This window comes from Nomascus leucogenys, chromosome 13, assembly GCF_006542625.1.
Source record: "Nomascus leucogenys isolate Asia chromosome 13, Asia_NLE_v1, whole genome shotgun sequence".
NCBI lineage: Eukaryota > Metazoa > Chordata > Mammalia > Primates > Hylobatidae > Nomascus > Nomascus leucogenys.
The window spans coordinates 37,538,138-37,564,396 of NC_044393.1; the positions used below are offsets into that span (position 1 = coordinate 37,538,138).

Genomic DNA, 26,259 nt, shown 5'->3' on the forward strand with positions numbered 1-26,259 from the left:
AGGCCAAGACCAGCGGATCACTTGAGGTCAGCAGTTCAAGACCAGCCTGGCCGACATGGTGAAACCCCATCTCTAATAAAAATACAAAAAATCAGCCAAGTGTCGTGGTGCATGCCTGTATTCCCAGCTACTCAAGAGGCTGAGGCAGGAGAATCACCTGAACCTTGGAGGCAGAGGTTGCAGTGAGCTGAGATCATGCCACTGCACTCCAGCCTGGGCAACAGAGTAAGACTCCATCTCAAAATAAACAAACAAATAAACAAACAAAAAAACTTGCAAACCCCCATCAGCATCAGAATGGGTGAATAAAGGAAGCAATAGCCACACAACAGAAAACTATCAGCGAAGAGAATGTGAATGAACTACACGCATGTGTGTGACTCATGGGAATTATAGGATATGTGCTTTTCTTGTGTCTAGCTTCTTTCACAAAAAAGCACAGATTATATTCCATTGATATAAGGTTCAAAATGGAGTGTTAGAATTCGGATAGTGGTTCACCTTGGGGAGTAGTGACAAGGAGTGGGCATGAGGTGGCTTCTGGGCCCTGGCAATACTTTTTCAGTTCTAAAAATTAAAAAATAAAAACTCTTAGAAACTCCCCCTCTGAACCCAGTACTGGACTTCCTTAGCCACCAATTTTCCAAGTGGCTGCACTGGGAGTACAGCTCTACTGCACGAGGCCAGAGAGGAGATTTCACCCCCTTTGTGATCAGGGAAATCCCTCATCAACCCTGAGAATGCAGTTTCATCTGAAAGGGCGTGTTTTGCACTCCAGGTGGGATGAGAGGGGAGAGAGGTGGAGGGGGCCGCTGTGCACTTTTGTCTAGTCTCAAGTAAGAGGTGGCAGAGTTCAGCCTCTCTGAGCCCAGCCATTCAGTGGAGAGATTTTGGACCATGCCAGGAGTCAAAACCCACTGGAAATGCCAAGAAACTCCTGACAAGTTAAACCTAGATAAATCAGCGTGATTCTATGCAAGCCGAGATGAATTTGTGGAAAATGTGATTCGAAATAACCTAAGACAAAAGGCCGTTTGGTACTTTTGAACACACAGATCTGAAACTGGGATAGAAAATCACTGGTTGGTAGAAGTCCCTGGGGAAATCTGTCCACAAAGAGATAAGAATGGTCAGATGTTACAAAACATGTGTCAAGTGTGTCTAAAGACTTCAAACAATTTAGTCTCAGATAAATTAAATATTTCATTAAGATAGACAAATCCTGGCTGGGCTCAGTGGCTCACGCCTGTAATCCCAGCACTTTGGGAGGCCAAGGTGTGTGGATCACCTGAGGTCAGGTTTTCAAGACCAGCCCGGCCCACATGGTGAAAGCCCACCTCTACTAAAAATTTAAAAATTAGCTGGGTGTGGTGGTGCATGCCTGTAATCCCAGCTACCCGGGAGGTTGAGGCAGGAGAATCACTTAAACCCGGGAGGCAGAGGTTGCCGTAAACTGAGATCACGCCACTGCACTCCAGCCTAGGTGACAGAGGGAGACTCCTTCTAAAAAAAAAAAAAAAAAAAAAAAAAAAAAAGATAGAGAAATCCTATGCTGGAACTTCCAGTTCAAGGGTCTATTTTGGCTCAAACCCAGTCACATTCGCAAAAAGCCTGAGCTCAAGAGACTTTGGTGCACAGAAAGCAATTAAATTGTCCCCTTCTATTCAGAGGGCACCTGTGCCAATTTTAGCCAGAACCAGAGCAGCCCAGGGACACACTACCCCAGCCAGGACTCCCTGGGAACACCACAGACAGGACGGGGAGCAGTGTCTGAGTCCGTTCTGGCTGCCGGACCATAGACTGGGTGGCTTCTAAACAACAGAAATTCATTTCTCACAGCTCTGGTGGCCAGGAAGTCCAAAGTCAAGGTACAGTCAGTGTCTGGTGATAGCCCTATTCTCACAGTGAGAAGGACACAGCCCTTCTCACTGCGTCCTCACACCATGGAGGAAAAACAAGCTCCCTTGGCCTTTTATAAGGGTACTTAGATCTAATCACATCCCAGAGGCCCCACTCATACCAGCACCTCGGGGTGAAGTTTCCACATAGGAATTTGGGGGAGACACAAACATTCAGAAGATAGCGAACTGCCACCAGCCAACTCCTCCTCCTGGAAGTCTTCCAGGACACCACATCTTTTGAGCCCCCAAAGTTTCTGCGTCTTGACTTCCCCTTTACTTCACCTCCAGGCCAGGCTCTCGGGGCATGTTTTTATCTATAGCAGCAGCCCTGATGCTCTTACAAGTCCAAGTTCAGCTGCTTAGCTCCTTTCCCCACACAGAAGCCCCGCCAGTCTGATATACAGGGAAGGCCCCTCTGCCAGCGGCTGCCGTCCACCCACAACTTCCCAGCACAGGACTGGTCACTGAGGACAAAACACTCTAGCAAAATGTCTTACTTGGAAATGTATTTATCTTGTCCACATGGGACTAGGGACGTTTGGTGGCTGTAGTCCATTCTTCCTTTCTCTTTTCATCGGAAGGAGAGGCCTATATTTGGAAGGAGAAGACAGAGGTTAAAGTCAGGTTGTGTCCCTGGGAACTCAGCAGAACTTGGGGTGGGGAGGGGACACAAAATTGGACGCCATGGCTCTCCCTTCCTCCCCACCCAGATCCATAGCTAACACTGACCCAAGGCTGTGAGAGGCAACACTGCTGGCTGCTGCTTTGACTTGCCACAGCCTCTGAGAACAAACATCCAAAGGAAAGATGACAACCCTTGGACAATCCAAGCACAAATGCCCCAGCCACAGAGCACACTGACACCCACATTGGTTCCAAGGACAACTGATGAGTCCTCCTCTCTGAAGAGACCGTCACAACACAGAATAGAGAGTTATCTCAGGGACAGCCCGATTCTACTGAGGTCTACCGAGGATGGGTAAACCACCTAAAAATGCCCAAATACAGCCGAGTGCGAGAAATCACAGTATGTGTCTACAGACACCACTAATATATTACAATGTGAAAGACAATTTAATTATAACAATACATTACAGAAACACAGGCAGCAAAACTATGGGTCTAATTTTGTTTAAAATCTATGTAAGTATAAAATATGCATACACATATACACATTTACATGTATAAATATTTATTCAGATAGGTAAATATATGTCAGGATTTCTCAACCTTGGCACTATTGCCATTTGTTTTGTTTTGTTTTGTTTTTTGAGGAGTCCCACTCTCTTCGCCCAGGCTGGAGTGTGGTGGTATGATCTCGGCTCACTGCAACCTCCCTCTCCCAGGTTCAGGTGATTCTCTTGCCTCTGCCTCCCAAGTAGCTGGAACTACAGGTGCCCGCCATCACGCCAGCCTAATTTTTTGTATTTTTAGTAGAGGAGGGGTTTCACCATGTTGGCCAGGCTGGTCTCAAACTCCTCATTTCAGGTGATCCGCCTGCCTCAGCCTCCCGAAGTGCTAGGATTTACAGGCGTGAGCCACCGCGCCCAGCAGCACTATTACCATTTGGAGCTGGCCCATTCTTTTTTAATTTCTATTTGTAGAAAAGGGATGTCACTTTGTCACCTGGGCTGGGAGTGCAGTGGCATGACCATAGCTCACGGCAGCCTCAAATCCCTGGGCTCCCTCGATCCCCCTGCCTCAGCCTCTCGAGTAGCTGGAACTACAGGTGTGCCCCACCGCCCCTGGCCTTGGACTGTTCTTTGTCGTGGGACTGTCTTGCGCATTGCAGATGTTTAGCAGCATCTCTGGCTTCTACTCACTAGACGCCAGCAGCACTACCCCAGTGATGACGACCAAAACTGTCGCCAGACACTACTAAGTGTCCCCAGGGGCAAAATCACATTACTCACAACAGCCAAAAGGTGGAAGCAACCCAAGTGTCCACTGAAGGATGAGCAGATAAGCAAAATGGAGTATATGCCTTCAGTGGAATATTATTCAGCCTTTAAAAGGAAGGAAAGGCTGGCACATGCTAGAACATGGGTGAACTTTGAAGACATTATAACAGGCCCAACCCAAAAAGAAAAATACCGTATGGTTCCACTTTTATGAGGTACCTAGAGTAGTCAAAATCAGAGACTGATTTTATAGCATAGTGATTCTTCAAAAAGTAGAATGGTGGTTGCCAAGGGCTGGGAAGAAGGGAAAATGGAGAGTTTCTTAATGGGTACAGAGTGTGCAAGAGGAAGAGAGTTCTGGAGATAGACGGCGGTGATGGTTACACAACATGTGAAGGTACTTAATGCCACTGAACTGGACACTTTAAAATGGTTAAGATGGTAAACTTTATGTGTATTTTACCACTATATACATATATATGTGTGTGTGTGTGTGTGTGCATATAGTGGTAAAATACACATAAAGTTTACCATCTTAATATAATATTATATAATATTTATATATTATATAAATATATATATTATACATATATATTTTTTGAGACAGAGACTCACTCTGTCACCCAGGCTGGAGTGCAGTGGCGTAATCTCAGCTCACTGCAGCCTCGACTTTCCCAGGCTCTAGTGATACTCCCACCTCAGCCTCCCAAGTAGCTGCGACTAAAGTCATGTGCCACGATGCCCAGCTAGTTTTTTGCATTTTTAGTAGAGATGGGGTTTTGCCATGTTGCCCAGGCTGGTCTTGAATCCTGGACTCAAGCAACCTGCTTGCCTTGGCCTCCCAAAGTTCTGGGATTACAGGCGTGAGGCACCGCACCCAGCCCACAATATATTTTTTAAGTGGAAGAGGGAGTCATAGGAACCAGTATTACCATGACACGATGTGAGAAGGATTTGACCTCCTGGAAGAAGGATCCACGACCCGAGGGCCACAGACAGCCTCTAGAAGCTGGAAAAGCAAGAAAACGGACTTGTCCTAGAGTGTGCAGAAAAGAACACATCCCTATTGATACCCTGATGTTAGCCCAGTGAGATTCGTGTCAGACCTTTGAACTACAGAACTGTGAGATAACCAATTAGTGTTGGCCAGGCATGGTGGCTCATGCCTGTGACTGCAATACTTCGTGAAGCCTAGGCAGGAGGATCACTCGAGGCCAGGAGTTCAAGACCAGCCTGGGCAACAGCAGGAGACCCCGTCTCTACAAAAACATTTAAAAATTAGCTGGATGTGGTGGCACGCACATGTAGTCCTAGCTACTTGGGAGTCTAAGGTAGGAGGATTGCTTGAGCCCAGGAGCTCCGGGCTGCAGTGAGCTATGATCATACCACTGCACTCCAGCCTGGGCAACAGAGTAAGACCTTGTCTTTTAAAAAATAAAATAAAATAAGGCCAGGCGCCGTGTCTCACACCTGTAATCTCAGCACTTCGGGAAGCCGAGGAGGGAGGATCGCTTGAGCCTAGGAGTTCAAGACCAGCCTGGGCAACATGGGGAGATCCCATCTCTACAAAAAATAAAAAATTAGCCAGATGTGGTAGCGTGCACCTCTAGTCCCAGCTACTAAGGAGGCTGAGGCAGGAGGATAAATTGGGCCCAGGAGATCAAGGCTGCAGTGAGCCACAATCACATCACTACACTCTAGCCTGGTCGACAGAGTAAGCCCATCTCAAAATAAATTAAATTAAATAATAAAATAAAATAAAAATACTTTAAGCCACTAAGTTTTGGTAACTTGTCACTGCAAGTTACCATGGGCTGATTCCATTCAGAAAACTCAGACCCTACCAGCGTCCCCAAAAGTGGTACCCTGAGAACACAATTGGTCTCTCTAAATTTTAAATTTTATTATTTTTTTACTTTTCCAAAAAAGGAAGAATAATCTGATCATGAAAACCGGAGTACACATGTAACGCACAAAAAGAAAAAAAGGAAAGTTGAGCTAGTGAGAAAGCTTTCTTTTTTTTTTTTTTTTTAAAGACGGAGTCTAGCTCTGTCACTCAGACTGGAGTGCAGTGTTGCGATCTCAGCTCAGAGTGCAGTGGTGCGATCTCAGCTCACTGCAACCTCTGCCTCCCAGGTTCAAGCAGTTCTCCTGCCTCAGTCTCCTGAGTAGCTGGGATTACAGGCGCCTGCCACCACACTCAGCTACTTTTTTGTATTTTTAGTGGAGACAGGGTTTCATTATATTGGCCAGGCTGGTCTTGAACTCCTGACCTCAGGTGATCTGCCCGCCTCGGCCTCCCAAAGTGCTGGGTTTACGGCCTGAGCCACCACGCCTGGCCAAAGCTTTTCTTTCTTAAGTGACAATTACCCATAACTAGTCAGTGCCCCTTTTTATAAAAAGGTGCCCCTTCTATGCATGTGTAAATTTACACATTCAACAAGCATTTATTGTGTGTCTACAACATGCCAAGCATCGTGCTTCACGATGGTGGCTCAGCAGTCAAGGAAACAAGGTACATGGTGCAGGAGGAGGGGGCTGTGTGGGGGCAGAGGGCTCTGTCAAGGGAGGGTGAGTGCTATGGTAGCAAACAGGAAGGACACCTACGGATGAGGGTGGGGTCCTGGGGGGCTGTCTGGAGGAAGAGACCTCTAAACTGAGACCTCACTGTTGGCAAAGATGAGGGGCGAGTAGGTCCAGGCAGAAAGAGCAGGCAACTCGGGACTGTGCGAGATGGGGTGGCACGAGCAGAACCCCGACCTGGTGAGAAGTCTGGACTTCATCTGGTGGGCAATGCTGGGCCATGTGAGTGTGGAGGATGAAGAATGGCCCCAGAGACACCTGGGTCCCGACCTGGAGACTGTGAATATTACCTTATATGATAACAAGGACTCTGCAGATGTGATTAAATGAAGGCTCTTGAAATGAAGAGACTATCCTGGATTATCTGGGGGGCCCTAAATGTAACCACCTGTATATGTGTCCTTATAAGAGGGACGCTCTGCTGCAGCAGAGAGAAGGCGACGTGACAACTGGAGCAGGGGGAGAAATCTGAAGACGTTGCACTGTGGACGAAGACGGAGGAAGGGGCCATGAACCTTGAAGGCAGCTCACAAGCTGGGAAAGGCAAGGACACAGATTTGCCCCAGAGCCCCTGGTGCGAGCAGAGCCCTACCACCACCTTAGTTTTGGCCCAGAGAAACTGACTTCAAGACTTCCGGACTCCAGAATATAAGTATTACATTTCTGTTGTTTTAAGCCATCAAGACCATAGTCATTTTTCTCAGCAGCAAGAGGAAAACAAGGGGAATTCCGAGGGCAGAGATGTGATCTGATGTGCATTTTGGAAAGGTCACCACCCAACGCCTTGCTTTGCGAAGAAATAATCCAGGAAAAGAGCGGCCAGGGGACCAGTTGAGAGGCTGGAGCCCGAGTTGGAGAGACAGACTCTAGAGAGTCTGAAGAAGAGTGAAGTCGTGATGCGGAAAGCACACCTTTTGGGGAAAGGGTGTGCTGCGAATGAAACGTGGGGTGACAGGCAGAGTCCTGGTGATGCACGGGCTGCTGGCGAGGACCGCAACGTAGGCAGAGGTGCCACCTTCACAGTCGCTGATGTGAGGACCAGGACTGAGTTTCAGGCAGGCCCATGGAAACTTCCAGTGCAGATAACCAGAAGTACAGCAAGCCTGGGGCCGCGGAGAGCGATTCCTGGCACGTGAGGTGAGGGGAGAGGATGAGGTCATCCGGAAAGAACAGAAGGGGTGAAGGTGGCAGGGCCTAGGGCAGGGTTCTGATTAACCCAGTTGGTCAGCATGGGCAGAGGAAGGAGTCCCTGGAGAAAGAGGGAAAATAGGAGACGTGGTACCGAGGAAGCCCAGGAAACAAGGGACTTGAGAAGGAGGCCAAGGTCAGCAGAGCCAGGAGCTGGTGGTCGGAGCCCAAGGAAGGGGAACCCGGAGCAGCCTCTGTTAACCCACGCAAAGGTCATAGGGGAACTCAGCCAGAGCTGATTGCGCAGCCTGGTTGGAGTAGAAATCAGGTGAACGGTGCCTGCTGTCGGCAGCCCTTCTCACTCTCCAACACTGGAGTCTTTCTTCAGCCAGAGGAAATGTTATTCTATCTTTCTTTGATTATTTCCCCTCTTCCTCCTATTCTTGGTTCTTTTTTTGAGACGGTGTCTGGTTCTGTCACCCAGGCTGGGGTACAGTGGAGCCATCATAGCTCACTGCAGCCTCAAACTCCTGGCCTCAAGCGATCCTCCCGCCTCAGCCTCCCAAAGGGATTAAAGGCATGGGCCGCAACACCTAGCTAATTTTTTTCTTACTTTTTCTTTTATAGAGACAGGGCCTTGTTATGTTAACCAAGCTGGTCTTTTACTCCTGGCCTCAAGTGATTCTCCCACCTCGGCCTCCCAAAGTGCTGGGATTACAGTGAGCCACTGCTCCCGGTCCATTCTTGGTTCTTCTGCAATCTCTTCTCTCTCTAGCACTATGCATCCATCCACCCGGGCAGCTACCCTCCATCTCCTTATTTTTCTCAGAATTCTCCAGCTAATCTTCTGATTCACCAATTGAATTTTCTCCATGACTCTCTGTTTCGTTCTTTGCCTCCAACATAACCTATCATTTGGTAATTTAGTTCTGCATCTGTCCTGCTCTTAAGACAATTCTTTTTAGTACCATGTCTTCTTAAATCCACTGAGAATACCAGTTAGAGAATTTGATTCTTAAAACTATTTGGTTCTACAGAAAAAAATAGCCAGAGCAATGAAACAATAAACATATAGAAATAGACCCAAATATATCTGGGAACATGGAATGTAAGCAGCAGTTCTAAATAGCAGGGGAAAGGTAGCTTAATTTTTTAAAATATCACTAGAGAATTCGCTGGCCTTTGGAAGGGGTAAGACAGGGAAGTGAAATCGCTAGCTTACTCCTTCCACCAAAAGAAATAACTGAATCAAAAATTTAAACATTAAAAAATAAAATGCTGAAGAAATTGATACCAACCTGTGAAAATTTTAAACTTCTGTTTAGAAAAAAAAAAGGACACTATACAAAGTCAAAAAGGCAAATGGAAAACTGGGGAAAAATATTTACAAAACATATGGTAAAGGGCTAATGTCCTTAATACATAAAGTACTTTAATAAATCAGTAAGAAAAAGGTCCTATGCTCATTCATAAAATGGGCAAAGGACACGCACAATAGTTCATGGAAAACTCAATACAAGTAATTAATAAATCCATGAAAAGGTGTTCAACTTCCCTCATGACCCTACTTTTTACTTACCAGATTGATACACATCAGATAGTCTGATGGCCCCAACTGTGGGAATTCTCTAGGGCTCAGCCACTCTGTACCTGTTGGGTGATCTCACCAAGGCCATAGCTATAACTCTGACCTATGGGCTCATGTTGCCCCATCTTTGTCTATGGCCTGACTTCTCCCCACCTTTTTTCTTACTTTGACATTTCTTGGGAAAAGAGTGTTAAGAAAATATTTGCATAGCCTAACCCAAAGTTGAACTGAAATTACAGGTAGGTGATTCTAGGACCCAATCCCTCTTTTGCCCCGCTCAGGACATCTGCACCTTTCTTCACAAACTTTCCAACCACCCTCACAAAGCACTGGCTCCCTGCAGCCAGCTAAAGAAACTAAGCTACATTCGCATCCACCTTAAGGCAAACAGCAGCAGCACTAACAGAGGGCCGGAAATTCACAGTTAATTCTGATATTCCTTAAACACAGCATTGTTCCTTATTCAAGGAAGGTCAGAGGAAGACGGTTTGTGGAACAGGAATGTGGATTCAATTGGATTCAATTGGACACTTCCTCCAAGGGTGCCTGCCAGTATCTGTGGCCTTGGAGACAGGGATTCGTTCAGCTGGCTGGTTGTAATGCTTCTGCCTCCCCTGTTATTATCCAGAATTTATGGCGCTCTCCTGGGCTCCAAAATGCCTTGTAAGAACCATTTACGATCATCACTTCCCACAGGGCCTTGGGAATACAGGCTAATGGTTGTTATGTCTTGTAGGAGGGAAACTGAGGCACGGAGGAAAGAGGGGCTTCCCACATCAGCCATCATCTAGGCACAGAACTAAAACACCTCATAGTCTACCACAGAGAGAAAGGAGAAGAGGGGCAGAAAGGGGACAAGAAAGAAAGGGCAGATTTTACACAAATCTTTTTTTTTTTTTTTTTTTTTTTTGAGACAGGGTCTCATTCTGATACCCAGGCTGGAATGCAGTGGCACGATCACAGCTCACTGCAGCCTTGACCTCTTGGGCTCAAGTGATTCTCTCACCTCAGCCTCCTGAGTAGCTGGGACCACAGGTGCACGCCACTATACCTGGCTAACTTTTTATTTTTTGTAAAGATGGAGTCTCACTACGTTGCCCAGGCTGGTTCCAAACTCCTGGCCTTAAGCGATCCTCCTGTTTTGGCTTCCACAATGCTGTGATTACAGGTGTGAGCCACCTCTCAAAAATCATTTTTAATATGGAGCTGCTCTTTGGAAGTCTAAAACATATTTAAATCTGCTGAACTTCCTCTGTGAACATAGTTACTAATTCCTTCTAGAATTCTAAATCAGTGCTGCTTTTTAGAAAAAACACTTTAGAAAATAAAGCATATATTGAATGTCTACTAACCACAAAGCATGTCTGCCAAAATAGCTGGAGATGTGAATACAGCTGGGCTTGCCTAGTTGAGACATGAGCCTCCCAGGTTCCTGTCATGCTGGAACCCCGTTGGGGCCACCAACCAGTCAAGTTTTCCCTCTGGCACTGGCTTCATGCTTTGGCAGAATGTTCCAGATTCTCCTCAGCTCCATTAAATGCCTGGGCAATGCATTCTGCTTGTCAGTGGAATTCAGCTGGTTACGTGGAGACCCATTCATGACTTCCTGACTGCCTGAAAGACGACTTGGGGATAAGACCTTCCCTAAGACCCAAGAGGACGTCTTTATAAAGGGAAGGTCCTCTGGCCGTTTAATATGATGACATCCCAGCCACAGAGAACTTTCTGAGCCTACTTTTTATGCTCTGTGAGTGTGCCCATGCTCCCCCTCAGACCCAGATTCACATGTTCTAGCCTCGACCCTCATCAAAACTTACCTCCCCCTATAAATGACCCCTGAGTCCCCTGGACAATGCAGGGACAGCCACTCCCACTTTGGCTTGCCCTTCAGCACAGTACATACCCCACACAGACGTCATCTGCTGGTGTTTCCGTCCCTTCCTGGGCCTGAAGCTTCCTCTCTGGCCCCCAGCCCCCAGCTCCCAGCCTGTGCCTCTCTCCTGTACCCAGGTTATCGTGATTACTGCTTCCAGGAAGGGGATGGGATCAGCGGTCTGTCCAGGGACACTAACCTGCTACCTTAGGCCAGGGGATTCCTAGAAGCAGAGCCTGAGAGAAAGCTTAGGCATGTGATTTCTTGTGCAGGTGTTTTCAGGAGAAACCTGGAAGGGAGTGGGGGAGGCAGGACGGGGGCAGCAGGAGGAGCTAGGAATTAGGTGGGTTCAGCTGGAGCCCAGCCACAGCTGATCCCCTGGGGAGCTCTGTGGTGTGAAGGGCCCCCAGAGTCGTCCTACCTGGAGGCGGGCAGGCGGCGCTTCTGGACCGCTGCATGTCAGCCATTGGCAGAGAGCCAGCCTGTAGGCATTTCCCTGCAAGAGCAATTCTCAGGAAACGTGTGCCACTAAGACCCAGCACTGTCAACATTCACAGCATGCAATAGATTAAGGGGATCTTGGCGGTACAGCAGCATCCATTACACCTGCTCCATATCTGAGATTGAAGCAACTACCGGGTCTGTCACTGTCCCCCACCCACTCTCAAGTTGGGAGGAAACAGCTGCCCACTCAGGACCAGCCTGGCGCTGGAGCCTAGGCTGCAGGAACGGGGTCAGCGTCGCCCAAGCTCTGGGCCAGCTGAAGCCTTGCAGCAGTTGCATGAAGGATCCTTTCCCTTCCTTCCCACAGACACCACTTGCAGGTGTTTCTAGCCTCCCACATGAGGCCTCTCCAGGAACAAATGCAGGGCTGGCCAAGCCCTTGAAATGCGCAGGCTCAGCTTCCTGAGAGGAGAGCACACACCAAGTCCTCAAGACGCTCTAGGAGGTGGGAAAGGCGTCTGGAGCTCCCACCAAAGACAGCAGAATCCCCTCTGCTCTTAGGTCTTGCTTCCTCCAAGCACTCCATGGTCAGGGAGCCCGGAGAACGTGCCACCTTTCCTTGGTCTCAGAGCGTCCCCAGGACCCTGGCTCGCCCTACATGGTTTCAGTTCCAGCCTGGAGACCCAACACCTCTCGTCTTATTTATGAATTGGGAAGTCCTCCGAGGGAGGGGCAGTCCTGGCAGGAAAGTCCAGGGTGAGAGAGGGGAAGAGCTCTCTTTGGTGGTCACTTTTGTTTTTTGTTTCCTGAATTGTCTTCCTGGTGGTAGAGCAGGGGCCAGGCCCCAACCACCCCCACCTCAGCTCCCAGTGGGGATGAGGGAGGGAGAGCAATAGTTGTTCTATAGGATCTAGGCAGCCCCAGTCTCTGAGACAGGCTTGGGGAGGAGAGGGCTTTCCATGGAGAATTCCCGGGGTGGCAGACCCCACAGAGCCACCACTTGACCAGTGGGAGGGCCGGGCACTTGCCAAAGCTTTGACTGAAACCAAGGATGGGGGGCAGTGGGAAGAGGTGGCTTAGAGACACCCGACGTCACAGGGATGCTGACTCCGGGTGCTCATGAGACTCCCAGAGTAGCGGCAGGGAGTGGGTAGAGAGAGGGGTTGCTTTAAAAATCCTGATGTCAGCGAGGCATGGTGGCCTGTAATTGCAGCACGGCACAAGGACGGCTTGGGGCCAGGAGTTCAAGATCAACCTGGGCAACATTGTGAGACCCCGTCTCTACAAAAAATTAAAAAATAAAAAATTAGCCAGGCACAGTTAATGCCTGTAGTCCTAGCTACTCAGGAGGTGCACCCCTGTAGTCTTAGCTACTCAGGAGGCTGAGATGGGAGGATTGCTTGAGCACATGAGTTTGAGGTTGCAGTGGGCTATGATGGTACCACTGCACTCCAGTCTGGGGGATGGAGTGAACCCCCGTCTTTAAAAAATAAAATAAAATCCTGACATCCAGATTGTAGCCCAGATCAATTACATCAGACCCTAGGGGAGGGGCCCAGGTAGAAGCATTTTCAAAGCCTCCCCAGGTCATGCCAGTGTACATCCAGGGCTGAGCGCCACTGTGGAACCTGGTAGGGAAAGAGCTGTGTAGATTGAGGACACCACCATAAGTATTTCAAAGCAGCCCTTCAAGAAAGGAAGGGGTGGAATTTTCTAAAAGCAAACTGAGTTGGGTATTTAGTACCCTCTCCCTACTACTAATATTTCCAAGGAGAAAGGGGACAGTGTAGAGTGTCCTGCAGGGTCCATGTGTGCAGGCACTGAGCTGATGCAAAGGGCTCCTTCTTGCAAGCCAGGGCACCATGTCACAGAAGTCGGGACCGCAGCCCCAGGCCCCAGGTCTGATGCACAGGAAATGCTCGCTGGAGGCCTGTAGCTTCCCCTTTTGGGGCCTGTGCACACCTCTTCTCTGAGCCCTGCCCCTCCCTCTGAGGACACCCTGGATCTCCTGGGTTGGAGAAGAAAGTTGCTGGACACAGTGCTTTCCACTACAGTGTTAAAGACCAACTGGCCAGGTCTCCTGAGGGAATCTGCTTTGTAACCAAGCAATGGCAGAGGAGATAGTGCTGATCCCTCTGTACTTCGGACCCCTCGTAGTGGGGCAGGAAGTGGTATGGATGGCAAACAGGAAACCCCAGCCCCATTGCACCACATGAGGAAGGAGACTTGAGCTGCAGGCTGGGGCCCTGCCAAGACCTAGAGATGGCAAGAGATGCCAGATCACACTTCCCAAACCCAAGCCTGTCCTGGGCATGGGCAAAATGTGGGCTGCCTCAGAAGGAAATGGCACACTCTGCCTTCTGCCTTCCTGCTTTATGAACAGAAGCCCCATCAACTGCTTGGACTACTTTAACCCCTACACCAACCTCATTACGAAAGAAACTTTATTATCTTCATTTTGCAGTTGAACAGTTGAGGCACAAAGAAGCTACGCCACTTGCCCAAAGACACACAGCTAGAAGGGGCGGAGCTGAGGCTGCAGCTGCCAAGCGGAACCCCTGTAGACTACAGCTTCTTTTGAGGTGATAAGGAAGAAAGTGCTTTCAGCCAAAAATCAGCCAACCCAACTGTATTCTGAAGGAGTGTTTCTCCCACTTGAGTGTGTATTGGAATCCCTCCGAGGGCTTGTTAAAATACAGATTGCAGGTCCCTTTGCCCCAGTTTCTGATTCAGTAATTCTGGGATGGGGTCTCAGAAGGTACAGTTCTAATAAGCGCCCGGGGCTGCTGCTGCTGCTGCTGGGGGTACCAGGCTCTAAGCGCTTTATCTTAGTCCCTCCAAGAACCCCAGGGGGAAGGCTTCACTTTACAAATGAGGAAACAGAAGGTCTCAGAGGTTAGGTGGCTTGTCCCAGGTGGCACAGCCGACATGCAGCCCAGTGCTCCTATGGCTCTCTGGCTGAGCGCTGGATCTGAGAGGCTCACTGCGAGCAGCAGGTGCAGGCTGGCTCCAGTTACCAGCCCACAGCAAGCTGGGAGGTCCGGGGGATGGGAGGCGAGTGAGTGACCAGCCCAGAGGACAAGCTGTGGGAAAAGCAGACCCTGCAGGGGCCAGGGAGAGAGGCCCAGAGCCGCAGGTCCGGGATGTGGGCACTTGCAGTCACAGAGCCACTGACTCTGAGTCCCTTATCACACACTGGGTGGGACACTGAGGGGACAAGGAACTACTCCTCCCACTCACAGGCCCCACAGACCATCCCCACCCCATTCCCAGAAAAGCCCCGATGCTTGGTAAATGACAGGCGCAGGCCCTTCCTGGCAAGCTACCCCACTCCCATCCCTGGAGCTGCCCCTGCCTGGCCCACCGACAGAGGAGGAACTGAGACGCAGCAAGGGCTGTGCTGGGGTTTCTTCAAGCATGTCAGCCTACGAAGCAGCCACTCTTCCACCACCAACTGTGGCCCAGCCCAGCCCTCCCTGCCCAAGCCGTCTGCCCAAGCGACTGCGGGAGATGGGAGGAAGCGGTCCTGGGACTCCTGCCGGAAAGGCCTGCCTCCAGCTCCACACCAGTGGGCGGGTGGCCAGGTGAGTGAACCAGAAGGCCACCACTGGGCCCACCCAGACAATGGCCTCTCAGGCCAGAGGAGCAGCCACATGTTTACAGGGAAGCCCCACCAGGGTCCACAAGTGCCTGACCTTTAGGATGGATGTTGTAGTAGGAAACTCAGAGCCCTTAGCCTCTAATCAGAGAGCCAGGGCACTGGAGCGGGACAAAAAAGGAAGCACAGACTCCAGAAAGAAACAGCTGTGTGTGCGTGGGTGTGAGCATAGCTCCCGGTGTGTGAGTGAGAGCCCAGTGTGTGGCGTGTGTGTGTGTGGAGGGTATGGTTGTGGGGGGGTGTGTATGGCTGTGTATGTGTGTGTGTCCACATGTATGGTGTGTGTGCTTGGTATGTGTAGAATTAGACTCTGGCTCAGAGAAACTAAAGACCTAGAATGCTAACCAGCCAAGACATAGCCCCTCGTGGGCTCCAGTTCAACCAAGTGAGAAATTCCATGTGACTGTGGGACCCAAGGGGAGAGTGGAAAGTTGGTGGAGACAACACTGGCCCCAGTAAAGCAGATAAGACGAGACGCTCCATTTCTCAAAGCCGAGCCAGTTTATAGGGTTGTTTTAATGTCCTACCTGGAGAAGAGCAAGGTAAGCTTTCCTCCTGTCCAATAACTACAGGATTTAAAGGAGGCCACCCTGTAGGGAGGGCCGCAGGCCTGTGTCCCCAAGTGCTCCCGCTGGCCCATCTGAGGGTTTGTCTCCCAGCTCTGCAGAGACAGAGACAGACAGATCCAGGCAGGTAAGGAGGGGCTGCCTCCGAGTCCCCTGTTTCCTACAAGCTCAGATTTCTTTGGTATCGACACTTCCTGTTTACTGAGTGGTTTCCAAGTCACAGGCCACTCAGACTCATCTCTGACTTCACATCCCCTTCCTCAAGGGAACCCCAGCATTCTTCCTTTTTTGGTGCTATAGGCTGAGCCTCTGAGCTCTGTGTGCAGAGATCTTGGGGTTTCCTCTACTCGCCACCTGGGGACAGGACTGAAAACCCAAAAGCTAGGATGGCTGGCCTCCTCCACCCCCAGACCCCGGCAGGTTCCTTGGACTTGAAAAGCAGTGAGTGGGAAGAGCAAAGGAAGCGCTGGGTGTGTCCAGAGCCCTCCAGGGTGGTCGGCGGGGGGAAGTCACTGCGGCATATCTGACATCCATCCTCCTTTAACCTTGAGTTAACGCACCCAACAACATGTGCGGGGAAATTCCCCGCTCACAGCAGATCTCAGACCCCACCTAGTGCCAGGAGAAATGGCACATCAGGGGGTTTCCAGACCATTTCCAGGGGAAGTTTGCCACCGTAGCACATTCACACCCTCCTCTGTCTGCCCTGGGCACAGCTGACCAACCCTAAAGGAAAGTCAGCCCCATGAAAAGCAGAACTGCTCCTCCACATGGCCCGCAGAGGCAGCTCTGTCAAACCTCTGTACACCCCCACGACTGCCTAAGATAATAAGGTAGCCGCCCACTGGGCAGGGCCAGGTGAAGAGACCCCGAGCGCCCTCCCAGGCTCACACTCTTACCAACTCACTGGAGGAGCCGTGGGCGCTTCGGGGGAACTCACCTAACAAGGAACTCACAGCATTTGCCTCAGAGCAAATGTCCCAGAGAAAAGCCACCTCACCCACTCCCATGACCCCTGAATAGAGTCACGTGACCTGGTTTCCCTGTTCTGGGTCCCGCAGCTTCCTGAGCTGACCTGCAGGCAAACTCTGCCTCACCAGCCCCCCAACCCCGTGGCACCATGGCCCCGACTGGACACAAAAGAACCATCCTTGCCCTAAATGTCTGTGTGATTAGCTGTAAGACCTTACCTGGCACTTTAGGAAGGGGCACTGATTATCTGAGGCTACCACCCATCTCCCAGAGTACCTGAGGCCTCGCGGACCTCACCAGCTGAAGTCCCCCCTGCACCCCGTGCCACACTATGGACAAAACATTCAACAGCCAGCCCTACAGCCACTGGGATGGGTATTTAGCAGGGCAAGGGTTTGGCACACACAAAGGATGCTTGAAATAGAAAGGCAGAGACCCTCCTTCTCGAGCTTCAAGGAAGCTAGTGTCCACACAACTCCACTTCTACCTGGTTTGAATCTCTCTCTCTGCACAGCAGCTGCTCCATCAAAGTCATGGTGAATCATGAACTCACCTTTCCAAACCCATCACCACACAGAAAACCCTGAGATTCAGCAGCAGAGGGTCTGGGCCCCAAGGGCCAGCTGCCAGCAGCCAGCAAGCCACGCTGGGGTCAGCTCCCAAGCCAGTGGTGCTGCACACCTGCACCCTGGCCACTTTTGTCCTGTGAGGCTGAGATGGAGGCAGCACCCTGACACTGCCCAGGCCAGGAAAGGTAGTCAAGACCACATGACCCAGCCTGAGATGGAACCACCAGGGGCCAAATACCACAATTGTCTCCCAGGGCTTTCCTTTCCTTTCTATTACAGAAGCGAAATAAACATTTTTTGTTTTATTTTTAAAATATAGGTCAGGTTCCATGGCTGACACCTGTAATCCCAGCAATTTGGGAGGCTGAGACGGGAGGATCGCTTGCATGCAGGAGTTCAAGACCAACCTGGGCAACATGGCAAAACCTTGTCTCTACAAAAAATAAAAAATTAGCTGGGTGTGGTGGCGTGTACCTGTAGTCCCAGCTACTTGGGAGGCTGAGGTGAGGTGGGAGGGTGACTTGAGCCCAGGAGGTGGAGGCTGCTGTCAGCCATGACTGCACCACTGTACTCTAGCCAAGGCAACAGAGTGAGACCCTGTCTCAAAAACAAAAATGAAAAATATATATAGATAAATGAAAAGATTAATATCCACAAAAAGACAAATATTGTTTGATTCCATTGATATGAGGTAGCTAGAATAGGCAAATTCATTAAGACAGTAAGTAGACTAGAAGCTACCATGAGCTGGAAGGAGAAAGGAATAAGGGGGTTATTGTTTAATGGGTACAGAGTTTCTGTTTGGAATGACAAAAAAGTTCTGGACATGGATAATGGTGATGGGTTGTACAACGTTGTGAATGTAGTTAATGCCACTAATTTGTACACTTAAAATGGTTAAAAGGGTAAATTTTATGGTATGCATACTTTACCACAATAAAACATACAAATAAATTATTACATATGAAAAAAGATGAAGGTCAAAATCTCCCAAAACTCCACCACCCACAGATAATCACTATTGACATTTTACCATACATCCTTCCAGATGCTAATATAAATGGGTGATATAGTTTGTAAAAATACCACACGGTTCGGTAACCCGCTTCTTAAAAATATATCATATTCTGGTGGCTCACACCCGTAATCCCAGCACTTTGGGAGGCCGAGGCGGGTGGATCACCTGAGGTCAGGAGTTCGAAACCAGCCTGGCCAACATGGTGAAACCCCATCTCTACTAAAAATACAAAAAATTAGCCTGGCGTGGTGGTGCATGCCTGTAATCCCAGCTACTCGGGAGGCTGAGGCAGGAGAATTGCTTGCACCCGGGAGGCGGAGATTGCAGTGAGCTGAGATCATGCCATTGCACTCCAGCCTGGGCAACAAGAGTGAAACTACATCTCAAAAAATATATATATCATTTTCTTCCATGTTAATAGCTACACACCTGCAGCCTATGTTTTTGTAGCCACATGGTATTCCAAAGTATAGATATGCCATGGTTAACTAATGTATGACTGTTGGTCTCCATTTGTCACTATGGAGTGTTGTCATTATTATAAATAATGCTGCGAGGGACATCCCCATACACATACTTTTCTGCATTTATCCAATTACATCCCTAGGGGAAGAATTCCTAGGGGTGGAACTGCTGAGTCAGGGACTTGTTTGGGAGGGTTGTCAACAGAGCATTAAGAGTAAAATTACACCAAGATGATGAATTCTGCCATAGAAAGTTCTCTTTCTCCACACAGACTTTTCTCCAAACCTCCTTCCAAAAAGAGCCAGGTGTTAAACATTTACCAGCACATCACTGGTCACAACCTAGGAATGCCAAGCATAAGGAGACTCTACTTGGGTGTCTATAATATTGCATAGTGATTCAGAAAGGAAGGGACCATCCATTCCATAAGAAACCAGTCCCTCCCTCCCCACCTCTCCAGGCCTCCTCTGGAGACAGAGCATGCCAGAGTCCTGAGGTGACACTGACATACAAGACAGGCAGGATTATACTGGGTTAATGTCCACTGAATTCCCAGCAGGAAGGACTCTAGGAGGGGCCAGTGCTGGGTGTCTCATGGTGGGTGGCACACATGTAGTCCGCAGGAAAGGTTTTTTGTCATTAAAGGTTTTGTTCTTGTATAGACAGAAGGACAAGGCAATGACTCTTCTGAAAGAGATCAAGGGTTAGAAGGGACACGTGGAATCATTTAATCCCTTGCCTTGGAGATGGGGAAATTGAGAACCAGAAAGTCTCACAGCACAAACATTTCAATAATCGTTAGCCAGACGCAGTGGCTGATGCCTGTAATCCCAGCATTTCGGGAGGCTGAGGTAGGTGGATCACTTGAGGTCAGGAGTTCAAGACCAGCCCGGCCAACATGGTGAAACCCCGAATCTACTAAAAATACAAAAATTAGCTGGGCGTGGTGGCATGCACCTGTAGTCCCAGCTACTTGGGAGGCTGAGGCAGGAGAATTGCTTGAACTTAGGAGGTACAGGTTGCAGTGAGCCAAGATCGTGCCACTGCATTCCAGGCTGGGCAACAGAGTGAGACTCCATCTCAAAAAAACAATAGTAATTATAATCATTAAATGCACCCCAGAAGTGTCTCACATGCGGGTGAGGTTCAACTGGTTCAGGGCAGCGCTTGAACATATTCCATGTTTTGAATGCCTAGTACAAATCTTATCCTCCCCTCCCCACGTACAGAATTGGAAATTAAAATCACTGGGGTCACGTGCTGACTTAGTCATGGCCAGATGTGTGCTGGGGCCAGATCCTACTGGCTCTCAAGTGCCAGTGGTGCACAACTCTTCCCAACTGAGTGTTCACTGACACCAGGTTGGTAGAGTGAGGTCAGCCATAGTGGGAATATTTATATCATATAAACTGGAAAACACCACAAAGCAGGGCTTCCCCCAAAGCCCCTACCAAGAGCCAGGTGTTAAACATTTACCAGCACATCACTGGTCACAACTTGGGAATACAAACCATGTGCAGGTGACCTCAGTTTCCTCACCTAACCTAAGAGCAGGCTCTCTCCAAAGCACTGTGACTCTCTATGTTGACCATAATACACACTCTGAAATCCATCATAGCCTGCTTCTAGCCAGCAAATGGTTTTCTACATGCTTGCTATGTGCCAGGCTGAGCACATATGATAGCTCATTTGACCCTCACAATATTGCTGTGAGATAGTTATTATAATTTCCATCTTACAGTTGCAGAAACTGAGTCTTTTCTTCTCTTTTCTTTTTTTTTTTTTTTTTTTTGAGAGGAAATTTTGTTCTTGTTGCCAAGGCTGGAGCACAATGGCGAGATCTCAGCTCACTGCAACGTCTGCCTCCCAGGTTCAAGCGATTCCCCTGCCTCAAGCTCCTGAGTAGCTGGGACTACAGGCGCCCGCCACCATGCCCGGATAATTTTCATATTTTCAGTAGAGACGGGGTTTCACCATGTTGGTCAGGCTGGTCTTGAACTCCTGACCTCAGGTGATCCACCCACCTCGGCCTCCCAAAGTGCTGGGATTACAGGCATGAGCCACTGCGCCCGGCCTGAAACTGAGACTTTTAATGACTTTTAACTATAGGTTAAAGCCTGACTTAGGTTGGTTTCACCCAAAAGTAGATCGTGAAACAAGAATTCAAGTTCAAGTACAAAGGGAGTGGGAAAGTGAGATGAGGAAGTGAGCAAGCTAACACTACGAGCAATCGAGATTTGGTCCTGCAACGGAACTCTTAGAGACAGCACAGAACATGCCCCAAACTTATCCCAACAGAGAGGCGGGGAAGCTGGAGTATTTGCACACCTTCTCCCATCAGTCATTGGTTGAGACCAGTGGAACACGGGCAGGAGACTGACAGCATCTATTACATTATCCAGTATCCCACAGCTAGGAAATGGTAAGATGCAATTCAAACTCCAAATCCAATACTCTTTTCATGACATTTATAAAAATGAGCAGTTAATCACCCTTCACTGAATGCCAGCTACGGTTAAAGCACCATGCTGATGAAGGAAATCTACTTTGCCAAATCACTTTGGATCGACATGTTCAAAGAAAGCACAGGTATTTCTCTGCCAGTTTTCACCAATTGAAGGAATAGGAAAGGCCCTTGGAAGTCATTTTGCCGGTTCCACATGGATGGGAGGGTCCCTCTCTGGTTCCAGCACAGCTTCCTTGAGCAGCAGTTCCCCAGCCACAAGCTGTCACCACAAACAGCTGCATCAACCTGTGATGACAGGCTTTAGAGTCTGCCATCCCAGAAATGATAAAAAATGACCCACTGGCTGCCCAGCCCAAGTCAGAGGATGTGCCACCCTTCTTCCCTGGTGCCTCCTGCCGCATTCACCAACCCCTACCTCACACAGCCACGTGGTCCACAGTAACCAACAAGCAGGCCAAATAAATGAAACCAGCAGTGAGACCTGTGGGAGCTCACTCCACCTTGAGGACATTTATACATTCTTCTGGGCCAGGCACAGTGGCTCGCACCTATAATCCTAGCACTTTGGGAGGCTGAGGCAGGAGGATGGCTTGAGGCCAGGTGTTTGGGACCAGCCTGGATAACACAGCAAGACTTCATCTCTATAAAAAAAAAATAATAAAAATTTAGCTGGGTGTGGTGGCATATGCCTGGGGTCCCAGCTACTCAAGAGGCTGAGGTGGAAGGATCGCTTGGGCCCAGGAGGTTGAGGCTGCATGAGCCATGATTGCACCACTGCACTCCAGCCTGGGCGACAGAGAGAGACCCTATGTCAAAAAAAATAATAATAAATATAAATAAAAAATAAAACTTCTTCTTGGAGACAGGGAAGTGTTTCAATAGGATAGTGTGTCATTAGAGTAAACAACTGGACCATGTTGTGAAGAGTATTAGGGAGGTAGCAGGAGGGAATTCCTACCCTTGCTTTATAAACCCAGCTGTGGCAGCTCTCAGCTACTACAGATGGAAGATAGAGGCTAAACATCTTGTTCCATTCCAAGCACACTGCTGAGACCTGCCCTGTTTCTCGCTCTGGAAGAGAGGAGGAGATGAGTCCTGGGACTACTCTTGGGGTCACTCAGTCCATCTCCCAGCCTCTCCGTGAGACTTTCTGGCAACCTGACCCTGCCGTTCTGTCCCCACCTCACACTCAGTAAGGACGCTTCCTGCCAAAATATCCTAAAGAGGACTGAAAGTAATAATCAGGCCCATGTTCTTTTGTGCTTTGATGACAGGTCCCCTCTCTGGCAAGTAGCGTCGTCCAGCCCTCTGAGGCAGCAGATGCACACCCTGGGCACCTCTCCAGCTGACTCGCTCAGCCATTCCTAAGCAGCTCACGTATGGAACGCAGACACGAAGCCTGGCTCCGGGGCACCAGGAAATAGACCAAGAAGTCAAAGCAAAACCAGTAGTAACTGGGATGTCTCAGGTGGGTCAAAGCATCCAAAGGATTGAAAACAAGGTGTAGGGTTGTCCGCCACACCAACTGACTCCTAAGGTGGCACAAACTGGTGAGAAGACCTGAACCTCCAAACAGAAGCCATGTGGAGATGCAGAGAGGTGGGCTGTGGAGCACTAGGGACAGAGTGAGGCCACGCTCAGGAAAGTGGGAATGATGCGGCTGGAGATACAGCAGATGTGGGCGCAGCCCCAGTTGGCCAGATGCGGAGGGCACACAGTCCCCTTCCCCTGGAAGAAGGCATGAAAAGGGACCTCAGATCCCTGGTCTCCTCTCAGCCAGGCTCCTCAAAGGGGCCATCATCATTCTAACCCAATTTCAGCAGAATAAAAATGAGGGGAGTGGAGCACTTGGGATATGTCTAGGCTGCACCCCAATGCTTATCTTACCATGTGTCTCCCCGATATTCCACCTCTGCTCCTCCATCTGCTGAAGGAGGAGCGGAACTCACCTTCCAGCCTCCCCAGCACAGGGAACCCAAGCTGTACCAGTCCACACACCAGGTGCCCAGGCAGGCTGCACGCTATGCCTCCATCTTCTCCCAGGGCAAGAACTCCCACTCTTTCCAAAACTACCGCCCTCTCCAAGCTCAGCCATCATTTGAGGCCCTCTTCTACCCCTGTGAGGCCTGCTGGACTGCCACAGCCCCTAGGCATCAGGCTGACCTGTCCAGAGGAGAAAACACAGCTACTGCCCACCCTCAAAGCCCCCACGCAAGGGTCTCTGATCCCAAATGGCCACCACCCAGGTAGATGTCACACTGTGTCCCTGGGACACTATATTTGAACACAAGTGTTTTGGTTTTTTTTGAAAATTAACTCTCCTCAAACAACCCAATATATCTTTGCCATGCGAGGTTTCCTTAATTCTTCAGACCACCTGCAGAAAAAGTGCCTAGTAAGTAAATGTGGATTTATTAGTAAAATAAGCCTAGCTGCAGATTCCTCATCCAGATGTTCCTGAAAGAAGGCCCCTGGCTCTGTCTTCCCGGCTGTTTAAAAGAATCATTGTTTCTAATTCTTTCCTCCCATTGTACTAAGATCAACTGTGGCAGGAACTGGGTCCCCCTCCAGGACAAATTGTTGTTTGTCAGCTGATTGGTTCATACATTCATTCATCATTTACAAGGTACTTACTATAATCCCAGCCGGCCGTAGACACAGCCTCTGCTCTCCCGAAAAACACGTTCTAGGCGCCGGGATTCCAGATACCTGGGAAATAGAGTGCATGCAGCGTTGAGAGGCCTCGCACTCGGCTTCTCCTGTCACTGAGGCGCAGAGGTGCTGTGGACAGCCCGGACCCACGCAGCGCCCGAGGTGAAACAGAACCCTCAGTCTCCCTATGAGGCCACTGGCACTCTCGGCTGTCCCCAGAGCTCTCCGACTTAGAGCTGAATGCAAAGTAAGCGCTCGAAATGCAGAAGTAGCCGGGGCCGCCCACGGCACCTGCCTCGCTCGGAGCGAGAGAGGACGCCAGGCTGAGGTCCCCAGCGACCTCAGGCACCAGCTCCGAAGGAGGGCCGGGAGACCGCAAAGGGGAAGTGCCCGGAGGGCCAACGGCCCCCGCGCACCCTGCGCCCTTCTGAAGTGCGCGGTCTCCCCGCGCCGGGGACTAGGACCCGCCTCTGGGGAATCCGCCTAGAAGACGGCGGCGGATTGGGGTCGGGCACTCTCCGAGGCTGTCAGGGCCTCCCCAGCCCTGCACCTGCCACGCCGCCCCACCTCGCCAGGAAGTCTCAGAGACCCCGGGGATGGGGTGGGAGCGCCTTCCCATCGCGGGCTCGAAAAGAAGGAAGGACTCCCCCAGGGGTCCTAGAAGGAGGACTGGCTCCAAGCCACAACTTTCTTCGGACCCAAGGCAGGCCGGCTGGGGCTCTGCGTCTACACGGCCCCTGGCGGGGGTCCGCGCGCCCCGGGAGCCCCGCGGCTCGGGGAGGGAAGAGGAGACAAGAGGCAGGCGAGGATTAAGGGGCTGACCCAGCCGGGGTAGGGACCATCGTGGAAAAACTTTGGCGAGGTGGGGGAACGCGGAAAGAGAACGGCCGGCGCCCTGCACCTTGCGCCCGGCATCCCGCGCCAGTGCCTCGCTCCCAGTGCCCCGCGCCCCGCGCCCCGCGCCTTGCCTGCACCCCGGGCCAGCTGCATCGCGCCCGCGCCGCAGGAACTGTGGAGTTGAAAAGTGGGGGCGCCGCGGCTGGGGGGCTGCTCCAGCTGCGCCTCGGCCAGCGATCGGCGGGCCGGGCTCAAATCCAGCCAGGCTGGGCAGGCGGTGGCCGCGCGATTGGGGACCGGGCGCCCCGCCCTCCTCGCTCCCCTCCTCCTTCCTCTCCCTCCCTCCCGCCCCTTGGCCTTTTTCAGCCCCTACCGGATCTGCTCATCCGCTGTCCTCTCTTTTCTCTCGCTCTTCATATCATTCCCCACCCCTTCGCCTTGCCTTCGCCTTTCTTCCTCCCCTTGTCTCCTGCCCCCTCCTCTTCTCCCCTCCCCTCTAGGGGCGGAGCTTCTCCCCTCCCTCCCAGACAATGCTGTGGCTGCGTCCCCTTCCCCGCCAGCTAGTCCAGGCTCCCGCCGCCAGCGATTCTTCCGGGCTGGGGGTGGGGAGGGGGTGGGAGTGCAGGGTTGGGGAGGATGAGCTGGCTCCCCTCACCTCGCTGCTGCCCTCTCCAAGAGGGACGGAGACTTGGCCGAAGCTCCTTGGTTCACCCGGAGCTGTGACAGCCACTCCCAGGGAACAGTCACGCTGCCCCACCAAGCCCACCTCCAGCGGCCCGGATTCCCCAGGAGAGGCTGTGGGATATTTTTTTTTCTAACATCCCAGCTTATTCCCAAAAGGGGTTGAGCCGGACAGGGGCTAAACAGGCTCCTTCGACTTGGCGGGCCGGCCAGACGTGACAGCAATGCCAAGGAGGCCAAGTTTCTTTGTCCATTTCTCACCTCCCCCTTTTCCATCCCTGGACCTCCTGGCGCCCCCAGCACACAGGAGGCCCTTGAACAGCCGGCTGCAGGTTCCCTATCTGCTCGGAGCTCTCCCCTTCACGTGCCAACCCCCAACCCTGCAGTGTCTGCGGACCAAATGGGAAGGGAGCCACAGGTCAACCCCCAAGGTACAGCCAGACCAGCTCATCCAGCCTGGAAGCCAAGCATTCTTTACTAAATTCATTGTTTGGATCTTGGAATGTGTCTCCCTTAGAAACAATGTTATAAATGGTGATCTGCTTCCCAGGCCAGCCACAAAAGTCTGTTGAACCCAAAATGCAGCTGTAGGGTGGTGCTGAGAACTGTGTCAGCTACCCTGAAAAAGAAGGCCACTGATCAGCTTTATTTGTAGAAAAAAAATATATATCTTCTGGTTCTTTCTTCTTGGGCTATAAACACTATAAATTAAATAAGTTAAAGTTCTCCCATTAAGTTTTCCCACCTGGACCCACTTAACTCTATGTGTTAAGCTTCTTTCCTTTGCAGGTAATAGAAATAACCTTGGAGGAATGCATTTTAGCGGTTTCTCGATAATCTCATCTAATCTCAGTGTCAGAACTGCATGGAGAGCTCAGTATAAGAGGCAAATCCAGAGCCTAAAGGGCTTCCCGTAACCCAGAAAGTCTTCCCTGAGGGGTTCTTCCTTCTCCTTC

General features: G+C 50.4%; 1 protein-coding gene across 3 annotated transcripts in view; it reads right to left on the bottom strand.

Moving 5' to 3' along the window:
* Positions 1 to 26,035, bottom strand: part of RASSF2 (Ras association domain family member 2) — a 44,082-nt gene extending 18,047 nt beyond the window's left edge. Inside the window, exons 1-4 of one of the 3 annotated variants that reach the window (XM_030825945.1) lie at positions 24,996 to 26,035; positions 23,768 to 23,842; positions 4,735 to 4,811; positions 2,399 to 2,489 (exon numbers count right to left, since the gene is read on the bottom strand). In XM_030825945.1, the coding sequence (XP_030681805.1) occupies positions 2,399 to 2,457 (59 nt within the window). In that variant the 5' untranslated portion in view covers positions 2,458 to 2,489; positions 4,735 to 4,811; positions 23,768 to 23,842; positions 24,996 to 26,035. The other 2 variants (XM_003277985.4, XM_030825943.1) reach the window with 2 other exon arrangements.
* Between the last annotated feature and the right edge of the window lie 224 nt (positions 26,036 to 26,259).